The sequence below is a fragment of the Blastomyces gilchristii genome (assembly GCF_000003855.2).
Source record: "Blastomyces gilchristii SLH14081 genomic scaffold supercont1.16, whole genome shotgun sequence".
Classification (NCBI taxonomy): domain Eukaryota; kingdom Fungi; phylum Ascomycota; class Eurotiomycetes; order Onygenales; family Ajellomycetaceae; genus Blastomyces; species Blastomyces gilchristii.
This window is the reverse complement of record NW_003101667.1, coordinates 700,281-714,570: the sequence shown is the minus strand read 5'-3', so window position 1 is coordinate 714,570 and position 14,290 is coordinate 700,281. Positions and strand designations below refer to the sequence as shown.

Genomic DNA, 14,290 nt, shown 5'->3' with positions numbered 1-14,290 from the left:
TTGAATCATTTGATGGCCGTGGGGCCGGGAAACCCTCATCCGTCATCTCACACCACATTCATCATCATCATCATCATCATCATCATCAATCACAAAGATCCTTCAATTGTTAATCACTCTCATCTCCAGGCGAAAGGGACAGCAGATGGGACACTCGGAATGCAGGTAGGGATAGTGTGAACAGGGACAGCAGAGACAGAGGGATCCTGTGCAGCATGCCGGCTCAGAGCTCGTTCGATAGAGGCAATATATGGTTCATATCAATTGAGAGGAATCCTTGGGCCGCGATTGACAACATTACTCACATAGTATTTCCCACGGGTATCCCTATAGATCTTCCCCTGGTCAAGGAGCCAGTTGATCCTCAAACAGCGTGGAACATTATGGCTTGGGTCTCCACAACCCCAGCAATTCAATCAATCAAAACCAGAATTGTAAGAGATCCCGCTCCTCGCGGATTCTTTACCTCTATTCCTATCTCTCATGTAACCAATAGGGTTAACGGCTCTTGGCTACACACAACCTATATAGACTGGAGTAGACTGGCCGGCGGGATCATGAATTTCACATTTGGTCTCATTTGGTCTGGTCTCATACATTTCTTGGTGTGAGTCCCACCCAGACTGAGCATTAAAAAAATCTGAAAATGAATTATTTCTTTCAGAAATGATATGAAAAATGACCAGATTTAATTCAAGAATAGTGAAATAAGAGTAATTTCTCAGAATAAACAGTGAAAAATAATCATTTTTTAAAAATCAGAATAAAACTGAGACTGAAGATTAAATTCAGTCTTATTCAGTTGATTCAGTAATTACTTATATAATCAGAATTTAATAATAATTATTAATAATACTTATGAAATAATTAAATATATTCTTATATAAATTTATTTTTCACTTTCTTATAAAAACTTCACTTTTCTAATCTATTTGAAATGTGAAAAATATAGTTAATAAGTGACTTACAGATCTCTTATCATATTTCATTCTATATATAAAATTCTCCGTAAAAGTGATGTGTTTTAAAGACTAGACTGACTGTGTGATCATGTCTGAGATCAGAATCAGAATATTTAATAGTTTTATTACTAATTTAACTGATTTTATTACATAGTTTTAAGATTATATAGTAGTCTTATACTGTTTCAGTAAGACTTACTGTCTACTCTTATTACATTTTTCAAATAAGATCATAATTTTCACTTCTTAATTTAAATTATTTTTATTGCTTTAAATGACTTTAAATCTCATTTAAGTATTATCAAAAAGTGTTACTTTTTAGAAAGTTAAAAATAGGCTAAAAAAAACCTTAAAATGTCTAAAAATAGTAACTTTATGTCAAGAATGAGTAGACTGGCTGTCAGAACTATGAATTTCACATTTGATTTATAATCTAGTCTCATACATTTCTTGGCATGAATCTCACTGAGACTAATTATTAAAAAAACATGCAAAGTGACTATATATCAAATCTTAAAATGAGATCATGACTTAGAAAAAATAAGAAAGTGATCTCATTTAATCTCATTTAGTCTTATTCTTAATATAAAGTTACTATTTTTAGACATTTTAAGGTGTTTTTTAGCCTATTTTTAATTTTTTAAAAAGTAACACTTTTTGATAATACTTAAATGAGATTTAAAGTCATTTAAAGCAATAAAAATAATTTAAATTAAGAAGTGAAAATCATGATCTTATTTGAAAAATGTAATAAGAGTAGATAGTAAGTCTTACTGAAACAGTATAAGACTACTATATAATCTTAAAACTGTGTAATGAAATCAGTTAAATTAGTAATAAGACTATTAAATATTCTGATTCTGGTCTCAGACACGGTCACACAGTCAGTCTAAGAATAAGACTAAATGAAATTACATGAGATTACTTTCTTATTTTTTCTAAGTCATAGTCTCATTTTGAGATTTGATATATAGTCACTTTGCATGTTTTTTTAATAATTAGTCTCAGCAGAATTCATATCAAGAAATGTATAAGATCAGATCAAATGAAATTAAATATGAAATTCATAGTCTCAGCGGCCAGTCTATTAGAGGCAAAGCTAACAGTAGTAGTAGAATTTTTCAAAAAGATCTCTTCTCTCTTATGACACATTTTTCTCCTCTCTCTCTCATTTGTAATAGTAAGTGCATGAGAGTATTGTTCTTGAAAGATAATAAGAGGCTTATTCTGATACTTTCTAGTGATTAAATGTCTTCATAATATGACTGCAGCCTTCATGACTGTTAAGAAAGTCAGGTTGAAGATGAAGACAGTAATGTCAATAAATTATGAGAGTACTGCTCTTATTATTACATCTTCTTCTTCTTCTTCTTCTTCTGCTTCTCTTGCAGTTACAGTGATAGAAGTCATGTCTTATAGTGAGATATCATCTCTTCTACTGATCAGTTTATTAGTGATCAGTTCTTCTTCTATCTCTCTCACTACTGCTGTGACACTGTTCTTTCTCTCAATTAACACAGTGATGTATAATCTCATGTGATTATTCAGAGAGAATCTCAGAGAGAGCTTGATTTGAGAAACAGTATCTGTGAGAAGTTCAATCTGTAGTTTCTCTTTTATAATATGCCTGAGCTCTGCTTGAGATGCTGCTGAGTTAAGTCTGCAGAGTCTTATAGTTTCTTTATCTTCTCTCTGTAAAGAGGCTCTGATACAGTCTTTAACTGACACTGTTACTTATCTATACTGCACTAAGCAGCTGAAGAAAGAGAGAATCTTGTGTATCTATCTCTTCTCTCACTCTTATTATTTCTGTTATATCTGTAACAATGACTTCTATCTAAACTGGCCGCTGAAACCATGAATTTCACATTTGATCCCATTTGGTCTGGTCTCATACATTTCTTGGTGTGAATCCCGCTGAGACTAGTCATTAAAAAAACATGCAAAGTGACTATATATAAGATCTTAAAATGAAACCATGACTTGAAAAAAATGAGAAAGTGGTTCCATTTGGTCCCATTTAGTCCCATTCTTGGCATAAAGTTACTATTTTTAGACATTTTAAGGTTTTTTTTAGACTATTTTTAATTTTTTAAAAAGTAACGCTTTTTGATAACACTCAAATGAGATTTAAAGTCATTTAAAGCAATAAAAATAATTTAAATTGAGAAGTGGAAATCATGATCCCATTTGGAAAATGTGATAAAAGTAGACAGTAAGTCTCACTGAGACAGTATGAGACTACTATCTAATGTTCAAACTGTGTAATGAGATCGGTCAAATTGGTAATGAAACTATCAAAAAATCTGGTCCTGGTCTCAGACACGGTCACACGGTCAGTCTACTTCTATTATTATTATTATTATTATTATTCTTCAATTATAGATGTATGCAGTCAGAGACTATGACATCTACCTGAGAACTTTAGTTCTCAGGGTTTTTTCTATGTCTGTAAAGTTAACTATTATACATTCATCAATTTCAGATATGCAAAATTAGAAAATTCCAGCTCAGAATACAAAAACTGTTTACAAATTGCAGTGTTTTAACATCTTTTAATACTTTGAAATCATTTGACAATATCATGACAAAAGAAAAGAGAAAAAGAACACAGTCTCAAAGATAGACACATTAAATAAATAGATAGAAAGAAATTGAAAGAAAAAGATAAAGAAAAAGATAGAGTAAAGAGAGACTATAACAAAACAAATTATTAAAAGAGAGTGTATAGCTGTTTTAACAGACTATATCTGATTAATTTCCTCCTCTTCATACTCAGATAATTCTGAATTTAGCCATTTTCTTGTAGCTGCTTGAGTTTCTGATAGAAAGTCTATTAAGTATTTAATTCCTGTCTCAGTTGAGAATAAGAATCTCATATTTAATTGATTTAGATCATACTTCTCTTTCAATCTGGCTCTGAGACTATTGTATAATGCACAGTGCATTACAATATGCTCAGGATTCTCATTTGTATTGCAGAATGAGCATTCTATTGAGTTAAATCTATCATCAAATCTTTGTATATAAGATTTGAAATAGCCATGTCCTAGTTTCAGCTGTATTATAGATGAGAATATTTTCTTTTTACATTTAATTGAACAAGATTTCCACTTGGGTTTTGTTTCAAATCTTGAATAATGTATACTCTTCTTTTGTTTCTGCCAGCTTTCATTCCACTTGTCTAAACAAGATTCTTTTATTTTTCTCTTTATAAAAGACTAGAATACAATTTTTTGAATAGATCTGCTTAATTCTGCACCCTTTTTTGCAGCTGAATCAGCCAATTCATTACCATGAATATTCATGTGAGCAGGAACCCAGTGCAGATGAATTATCAGCTTTGATGTTCTTCTCTTTTGAATTTTCAAAACAGAGTTTAAGATCAGTTCAAGATTCATTTGACTATTATGAATCTGACTATTTCTAAGTCTTTTTAAAGCAGCTTGACTATCAGAGAATATCCATGCCTCTTTCAAACAATTTCCTCTTTTATGAGATTTTATTTCAATGAGTTTGAAAGCTTTCACTATTGCAAATAGTTCAGCATCAAAGACTTCACATTCAGAGCCTAGATTCCAGAAATCTGAGATAAAATTAATATTATCTTCAGTATAAGCAATGCCTGTGTCTAATCTATTCAAGTTCTCATTTTTTGAGTCATCTGAATAAACCAGAATACAGTCTTTTATATTGATTGTAGAAATTCTCTTTAAATGCTGTTCATATTCTTTCTCTTTTGATAGTTCACTTATTTATAAGTCTATAAGAGATTCAAGCTTTTCTCTTCAGAGAGATAACTTCTCATGATCAACTTTTTCAACATTTGAAGAAGAAAATTGATTTTTAATCAGAGAGCATAGTCTGTACAGTTGAGAAGACATTTTCTTTGAAGAATTATTTTCATTTCAATCAAGAAATCTATTCCAATCCAGTTCATTTTCAGAGTTAATTAGTGGAAATGAAGAAGAGACTCTTTCTCTGATTATATAATTTGAGCTCATCTTTACAACTCTCAGAGCATAGTTCATACAGGCCTTTTCAAATCTAATAGCAGGAGAAGGAATTGAAGCTTCAACTTCCATTGCTTTAATAGGAGATGATTTGAATGCTTCCAGAATTCTTCTCAAGGCTCTGTTTTGCAGACTTTGAAAGAGTTCAGTGAAATTCCCTTGATTATTTCATCAAACTTGAACTCCATAATCAGCTACTGATGTAATACAGGCTATATATAACTGTCTCATAGCCTGGAAGGATAGACCTCTCTCTGTATTTGATAGTCTGATTATGTTGTTCAATAGTCTTTCTGCCTTGACAGTTCTTTGTTGAATGTGATATTTAAAATTCAACTTGGAGTTTAATCATACTCCTAATCATTTGACATTTACACTGAGTTTAATCTCTCTATTTAAAAGAGTTAGAGATAGTTCTTTCTCATTGAGTCTAGGAAAGAAATGAATTAACTCAGTTCTATTCATATTAAATTGAATTTGATTGATATCTGCTCTAACAAAGATTTCCTTTACAGCTTCTTCAATTACTTTCAAATTCTCTTTGATAGTTTTTGAGCTGTAGACTAGACCAATATCATTCATATAACTTGGAGATTGCACTATTCTCATATTTCTATTTTTGAATAGATATGCAGTGTATATTGCAAATAAAATGAGTGAGATTGAAGATCCCTGTGGTACTTCTATTTTTATCTCAGTCTTGTCTTGTTTCATTCCATCAAAGAAGAGTTGTATAATTCTTTTAGATATAAAACAGTTAACTCATTTTATTAGAGAAAGTGGCAGTTTTAATATCTTCAATGTCTGAATTAACTTTGACTTTGAAACATGACCAAATGCTCTCTTTATATCAATAAAAACTGCAGTTGAGACCAGACCCTCATGTTTTGCTATTTGAATATCATGAACAACTGAGAGAACAGTATCAATTGCAGAACACTGTTTTCTACCTCTCATTTATTCACTGAATAAAAGAGAATCATCTATAGAGCTTATAAAAGATAGTCAAGTAGCTATTATCTTTTCTAAAACCTTTCCTAAACAGTTCAATAGAGATATTACTCTATATGACTTAGGAATTGAAGTTTTTCTATTAGGTTTTGCAAGAATCACTTCAGTGGCTTCTCTCCAGCATTCAGGATGATATTCATTTTTCAAGAGATTGAAAAAGACCTCAAAATATTCATTCTTTAAGTAGGAATATGTATTTTGAATAATCAAGTGATTAATTGAATCAGGATCTGCAGCAGTTTTAACAGAACTTGAGAAGATAGCTGACTCTAATTCATCTTGTGTAAGATCAGGCCATTCTCAGTCATTTTCATCAATGTAGTTGAGAAGTGATATATTCTCTTCCTCTGAATCTGAATCTGAGTCTGATGAGTTCTGAAAGAGAATTCTCATGAAAGCTTGACATTTTTTCTCAAAAGAGTTTGCTGTATATGATTCATTCTGAAACTCATATTCTAAGGCTGGAAGTTTTGCTACACTTCTTGTTTTAGTATAGTTAAAAGCTTTAAAAATTTCCTTCTCTTATGCTTCTTCAAGAAATTTATTCCAGCAGTCTGTTTTAGCTCTTTTGATATCTGAAAAATATTCATTTCTGACAGCTTTGAACTCTTCATCAGATATTACATTATTTTTCTAATCTCTTCTAGCAGTAGCTAATTCTTTTCTTTTAGATGAGATATTCTCATTTCATCAAGGTTTTGAATACTCAGAAGATTTTCTTTTTAGAATATTATCTCTAACACTTGTTAGAATAATAGATGTAATAAGCTTCACTCTATTCTCAAGCATTTCATTTGAGATATCTTGACCAGAATTTCAATATAGCTTATTCTGTCTTTCAGATTTTAGCAGTTTTATGCTTTCTTCAACTGCTTTTCAATCAGCTTTTTCAAAGTTATACTGATTAGAGAGAAGAGGATTTTCACTCATTTGTTTTTCACTCAGTTCAATATCAAATTGAATAATCTCATGACCTGATCCTGATGTCTCATTTGAATCAATAAATCAGTTTACAAGTCTTCTTTTCATTAGATTTTGTGATATGAAGGTTAGATCTATAATAGACTTCTGTTTCATGTCTTTTCTAAAGAATGTTTGTTGATCAGACTTATTAACCAAATCTATTGAATGCTCAAAGATTCATTCAATCAGATTCTCAGCTCTCACTGCTCTCTTGCATTCTGAATTTCATCAGAGATGATGTGTATTGAAATCTTCTGCAATTATAGAGTTTCTTGATGAAGTTATGTTCAGAAATCCTCTATCAATTGTTCAGATATTGTTATTTTTCTTCAATGACTTTTCATTATAGATATTTATGAGCTGTATAGTATCAAACTCATTTTCTTTATCTATAATATCACCCACCAGAATATCAGGGTCAGACATGATATCAAATCTTAGATTAAATTGATATCTTGATCTCTTTCTTTCATAGATCACTACTCTTGACTTTATCTCAGACTTTTGAGATAAAAAGCAGTAGTAGCTTGAATGAGAAATAACATATTTTTGCTCAGCATCAAAATTCGGCTCCTGAAGCAGTATAAAATCAACTTTTTGTTCAAATGCAATTTAAAGACAAGAATAAATACAATTTGAGTTTCTATTCACATTATTTTGAATAAATGTGATTTTTGAAGAGTTTTTAAACTTTTTTTGTTGTTTTTGTTGTATATTCATACTAAAAGAGAGTAGAGTAGAATCTAATCACTATCATCAGATAGTAGATTATAACTGTTCTGAAAAGTAGAAATCTCAACTGCTTGCATTATATCTAGTTTATCATCAGAGTCATTTCTCAATTCTCTAATCTTAACAGAAGTTTGAGGATTCAAGTTCTGTTTACATTTAGCTGGATAGTTGGAGTTTGAAGACTTAGATAGTTGAGAGTTTCTTCTTTTTGAGCTTGCAGTTGTGAGTTTACTGGCTTGACTCTTCTCTTCAGTTCTAGATTGACTTTGAGCTTCATCTTTTCTCCAGTTCTTTTGAGTTCTAGGAGCAAACATACATTCTTTTGAGCTAGATGCATGTTTTTCTTTGCAATTAGAGCACTTAAGCAGAGTATGTTGACAAATTTCATCTCTTTTTGAGCATGTTTCACATTTATGCTCACTAGTTTTGTGATCTCTGGCACAGAATGCACATTTTGAGTCTCTAAAACATGAGATTGCAAAGTGTCCATATCTTTGACAGTTTGAATACTGTGTTTGAGCTTTGAGGTTCATCCTTGAGTCTTTGTATTCATGAACTCTCATTTTCAAACCTGCTACTCTTACTTCAGAGATCTTTGACTGTTCAAGTGTTTTTGTATATACTAGAACAGAGGCATTTCTCCTGTTTTGTCTGAACTCAATTGAATTTAGTCATACAGGCTTCTTTCTCAGTTGAATAGAGTTGTATTCTTTCAATTCATTTTTGAGAAGTAGTATTCCTTCTTCACAGTCAAAAATTTCAACTGGAATATCATGAAGAATGAATTTGTCTCACTTTTCATCTCTTTCAGATAGAATTGTTGTGTTTAACAAAGATTCTACTGCTGACTTTCAGAGATTCTCATTCTGAATAAGGAATTCAGCACTGAATTCAGGCATTGTAGTCAGAATGATGGAGTTTTCAAAGAATGATGATTCAATTGAAGCTATAACTGGTTTTTGAACTTCAATATCAGTCATCAACTGAGAAAAGAACTGCTGGTTAATTTCATTTCTGATTCTGAAAATGAGATTTGAGTTTAGCTTGTTTCTTTGCAGAATGTCCTGATTTGAGACTTTGAGAATAAGTCTTCTATTTCTGGAGATTTGAAAGTTTTTCTCTTTTTATATTTTCTTTTTCACTTTTCTATGAATAGAGGCATGAGCAGTATTCTTCTCAGTTTTCTCAGGATTTTGAGCAGGTTTTGAGACAGCAGGTTTAGAGACAGCAGGTTTAGAGACAGCAGATTCAGCTGCTTGAGTATATGTTTTCTTCTGATTCAAAGAAGAAGAAGAAGAAGAAGTAGAAATGAAAGAAGAGCAAACTGAAGAGTCAGTGATTGTATTAGAAATTTTCAAAGTTTTTTGAACTGTGTTTGAAATTCCAAGTTTGAACTTGATCACTTTCTGTAGTTGTCTAGCCTGAGCATGAAGAATTAACAGAACTTCTTCATTCATCTCACTCAGACACTGCTTTCCAAGAATTTTACTTGCTTTTTCAAGTTTCTGTATTTCAAGAACTTGTTGTTTCTCTATCTCTTCTTTCTTTCTTCTCTTCAGAATTTCAATCTCAGGAATAGTATTTGAGAAAGCATCTTTCTTCACAATAACTGAGTGTACTTTTGAACTCATTGTTCTTACTCAATGAAAAGTTGATCAGACTAATTCAATTGAGATATTTATTAAACTCTTTTTGAATTGAAAAGTTGGTCAGACTGTTTCAATTAAGAGGTTTCTAAGTCTGTTTTCAATTGAAAAGTTAGTCAGACTATTTCAAAAGAAGAATTGCAGACTTTTGTGTATAAAACACCTGATTTTTTTCACACTAGTTCAGTAACTAGGTTAGATTTTTGAAGAGAATCTAATAAACTAAAATTGATTTTTAAGATAAATCAATAAAATCTTTACAATCTCTTTCTTGGGATACAATGAGGAAAAGTATGATATCAATTGATAGTAAATCAGATGATATGACAGTTTTTGAGAGAAAAACTGACAAAAAATAAATCAATTTTTTGAAGACAAATTGATTAAAACTATTCAATTTTATTCTAAATTATCCAATTCTCCTCACACAACAGGTGTGCAACTCAAATCAGTTAATAAAGAGTGTAAAAAAGAATTAAGTATTAATGAAAGCTCTTCAGCCACTGAAAAAGTAATTCTTACTTAAAAGAATATGAAATTATGACAGAAAACAACTCTGTTTTTAATTCTTTGTAAGAATATTGTGTAAAACTCAGAGAAAAACACCTTACTTTTTTAAGAGAAGTAAAAAACTATTTCTAAAATCTTTTTTTTTTGCATTAACTGCTGCAGAAGAATGAGATAGAAACTGCTAAGATATGCACTACTGTATACTCTCTATCAAGACTTTCCCTCTTCAGGGTCTTGATATTATAGAGAATATAAGTCTGTTTCTATATGATAATATAAATATTACCAGCGGGATGTAGAGGAACTGGTTATTTATATCTCAAAATAGAAGACTTTGTCAATGATTATATCAATATAGAGTTAATTCTCAAATTCAATAGAAACCTAGTGTTGCTGTTCTCAATCCCTTGCAGAATCTATTGAATATTGAGATATTAAAACTAGATTTAATATATCTCACTGTGCAGGGATCAAAGGCTCAGTCAGACCTTGGGGTATACTGATTTTATAGTTGTCGTGTCTGCTGATTATGTATTGAATACAGTTGCTGAGGTATCTTTTTGTACTTTTCTGTCGGGGATGGGCCAGATTGAGAGGGGTGGTACGAGGGCGAGACTTGGCGTTGATGTCCAGATACACTGAAGACAGACCGCGGAGGTTGCACTTCAGAAGTGGCCGTTGATTATGTGCTTGATATTATCGCCGAGGTATCTTTTTGTATTTTTCTGCCGGGGATGGGCCAGATTAGGAAGGGCGGTACAACAGTGGGACTTGGCGTTGGTGTTTTGGAACATCAAAGATGGACAGGGTTTTCGCGGAGGTCGCTCCTCAGATATCTCCACAACTACAGATCGGGGATCTTCCAAAATCGAGAAGATTGGTGCATATGGCTAGGTCTCTTCACCTTACAATTTGTATGGCACTTTGGCCCGGGGTTGTGGTGTGGTAGGGGAGAACGGGGGATACTCCCACACAGGAGTTTCGAACAACGTCCGGTTCACGTTTGGCTGGATAACTCCACCACCACACAGGGTATGCGGTCGGCGATGGGGTCAGAATGCTCGTATGATCGAGGGCTTTTCGATGGATCTATCGGCGGGTTCTTATTCGAAAAATTGAGCGAGTTCGTGGTGGAGCGGTTGATCTGTCTTGACAATTGACCAGTCTACTTCTATCTTTCTATAAGTATTATCTCATAAGAAGATGTCATATCAGTTCTGATAAGAAGCTCAGATGCTTAAGCAGTACAGAGTAAGAATCTTAAAGCTTTAAGTATTGATAAATTCTGTCAAGACTGAGAAGATCTCTCTTACTCATTTATAAAAGAAGATGAAAGTATAGATCTCTAAGATAAAAAAAACACCTCAGAATAACTGATCTTAAGAAGAAGAGATCAGCTGACACTGCTATTGAAAGCATTACAGAGACTAATTACTGATTAAAGAGAATCTTACTTCAATTGAAACAGATAACTGAGATACTTTGTAAATTGATAAGTTAATACTTCATGTATCTCTTATACTCTTCTACAGTATACTCTTCTGTAGTGCTGCAGTGCTAACTTCACAGCAGACAAAGATACTGATACTGAAGACTTTAATAGTGAAGAATGAGTTTGATAAGAGTGAGATTATTGATAAGTAGACTCTGATCTCTCTTTTTACTTTTTCTATAAGCTGCAGCTCTATTAGAATAGCAGTAGTCTGCAGATTGAAAATATTAATCTTGTTAATTTCAAATATCTCTTTCTCTTAACTGCTTCAGGAATTTTACACTTGTATAGTCTCATTAAACTTCTAAAAAAAAACCCTTTGAAGAAAATAGAAGAAGAGTGCTACAGAGTTTATAAGATGCCAGCTCATCACTGTGAGATCATGTCTAAAAAACTCTTTTTTTGAGAAAAATGAGAAGTCTCAAGTAGCATTTCTTACTCAACACCTCTGATGTGTAATGAGATAATCTCTACTAGCTGTCTCATAGCTTGCAATCTCTTTCTCAGTATTTTTCAAATACTCAAGCAGTTCTCATGAATTCTCTGATAATGAATAATCTTCTTATTTAACAAGGTATTGAAGCTTGCTGTAATACATTTACTTATTCAATATTTTCTTCACAAGATATTCAGTATCACTCTTGATCTCAATGCTATTCAACTGAGATAGCTTCATCTCAGAGTATTACTTATAGAGCTTTAAATAGAAGATGTGAAAAACAGAATAAATTGATTTCAATTCTGAGATTAATTTCAACTTATATATCTGCTTACTCATTACTCTTATTACTGAGAAAGATTCTAGTCATCACTCACTGAGCTTCTTATACAGTCTCATTATCTTAATATTCTTTACTGAAAGTAGTACTTGATTCTCTATCAAGAACGTCATTGAAAGATGTTTTCAATTATAGTATTTTATCTATCACTTCTGAGTATGATGAATGCTTTTCACTGTCTTCTCATGAATTTTATTCAAAAGTTTCAATCTCACTTTTACTTCTGATACTGAGAAATACTCTGTTCTCTGTATCTGTTTAATATTCTGACTGTCTATTTCTCTCTTTAAAATGTTGTCTATGACATCACTGAGTAATGAAGAATTATATTCATAACAAGTATAGAAAGAAGATATCTTTAAGATTACATTCTTTACATTGTTATATATAAATTCAGTGATCAGAAGATGTTTAGATCAGTCATTCTAATAATAGAAACAGAATGCTTAAAAATGCTGTTCTAATGTTTGATTCTGATATTCAGTCTAGTTATCTGTCTGAGAATGAAATACAGTGCTGAGAAGATGTTTTATTATAAGATGATAATAAAAAGCTGATTAGTATTTACTAATGAAGAGAGATTCTCAATCTGTTATCAATGATTTCAGAGCATCATGATTATAAATAATAATATCTAAAAACAGATCAGTCAATTCAGAGGCTTTAATCTTTTTATAAATAGAGATATATTTGATTATCTTTGTAAAGTAGTTAATAATGATCAAAATTGAGTCATATTCTTTAACTCTTGTTAACTTCAGTAGATTAACTATGAAATTCATTGATAGATTCTATCATAAGCTCTTTGAAATAGACAGTGATATCAACTCACTGTATTACTTATATCACAGAATCTTTATTCTTTGACAGATATTATAAGTCTTAATATACTCTTTAATATCTGCTCAGAGCTTGTTCTAAATATATTTATATTTTAGAAGCTTCTCAGGCTTCTCTAATCTGAAGTATTCAGCATGGAAATTATTATAATAAATTCTCAATAACTTCTGACACACTGCTCTGCTATGAGAAACAAAGACTGAATTATTTAACAGTAGAAGTTCATATTCTTCTAGTTATCAGTGACTTGATTTCTTAGCAGTATTATTCTGCTCAGAGTCTGTCTCTTTCAAGTTCAAACTGAATTCTTTCTTCTTCAACTTCTGAATTCAAGTCACAGTAGAGATGTCTCTCTGCTATAACTTATCAATGAATTCTAAAAGTAGTTAAGTTAAAAGATTGTAGACTGTTTTATTCTTTATTAATTCAATGATAATAAGATATAATGTGGCGGGCTGCGCCCGATCAATCATATAGACTATTCCGTTATACTTCATAGATTCCTGCCGAAAGCTCCGATCCTCGGTCGCTGATCCTCGGCCGAAAACCAACGGAATTTCTATTCTTCCACCCCGAAGCTCCACCGCGTACACCACCACATATGTGTATAAATATCCACTTCAATTATCAATTCCCGCACTTTCTCTTTCTTTTCCTTTTCTAACATTTTTCACTTTGTTATATAAGACCTATATATTATACTGATCTATTCAGTGTAGACCTCTTACACTTGAAAAATGTTCATTGTCTTCTTATTAGAAATGATTATTCATTGAGAAGATATTCAAATGCGTAACAACATATAAGAAATAGAGAAATGATTAAACAGTTAAGCAGATATCAAGTCTTAATCAGTTGAGCAGACACTGAGTCTCTAAATAGAAGCTTGCTCATCAGTTACTCTGACTCTGTAACAAGATCTCACAAAGAGAATGTCAGTGAAAGATCTGAGAGTTCTAACATCTTAGATGTATAAGAGATTCATATAATTACATTTTCTCTGATTCTGCAGATATCACACATTTAATAAATGATATAACTATGTCTAATAATAATATGTAGACTGACCGTGTGACCGTGTCTGGGACCAGAACCAGAATATTTGATAGTTCTATTACCAATTTGACTGATCTCATTACATGGTTTTAACATTAGATAGTAGTCTCATACTGTCTCAGTGGGACTTACTGTCTACTCTGATCACATTTTTCAAATGAGACCATGATTTCCACTTCTCAATTTAAATTATTTTTATTGCTTTAAATGACTTTAAATCTCATTTGAGTGTTACCAAAACGCGTTACTTTTTAAAAAATTAAAAATAGTCTAAAAAAAACCTTAA

The 14,290-nt window shown here is 31.7% G+C and overlaps 1 protein-coding gene across 1 annotated transcript; it reads left to right on the top strand.

Annotated features, from left to right (window-relative positions):
- Nucleotides 1–10,571: 10,571 nt before the first annotated feature.
- Nucleotides 10,572–11,481, top strand: BDBG_17497 (uncharacterized protein; the record flags this gene model as incomplete). Its single annotated transcript, XM_031725199.1, has 2 exons — nt 10,572–10,869; nt 11,441–11,481. The coding sequence occupies 2 exons, from the start codon at nt 10,572–10,574 to the stop codon at nt 11,479–11,481; spliced, it is 339 nt and encodes a 112-aa protein (XP_031579782.1).
- Between the last annotated feature and the right edge of the window lie 2,809 nt (nt 11,482–14,290).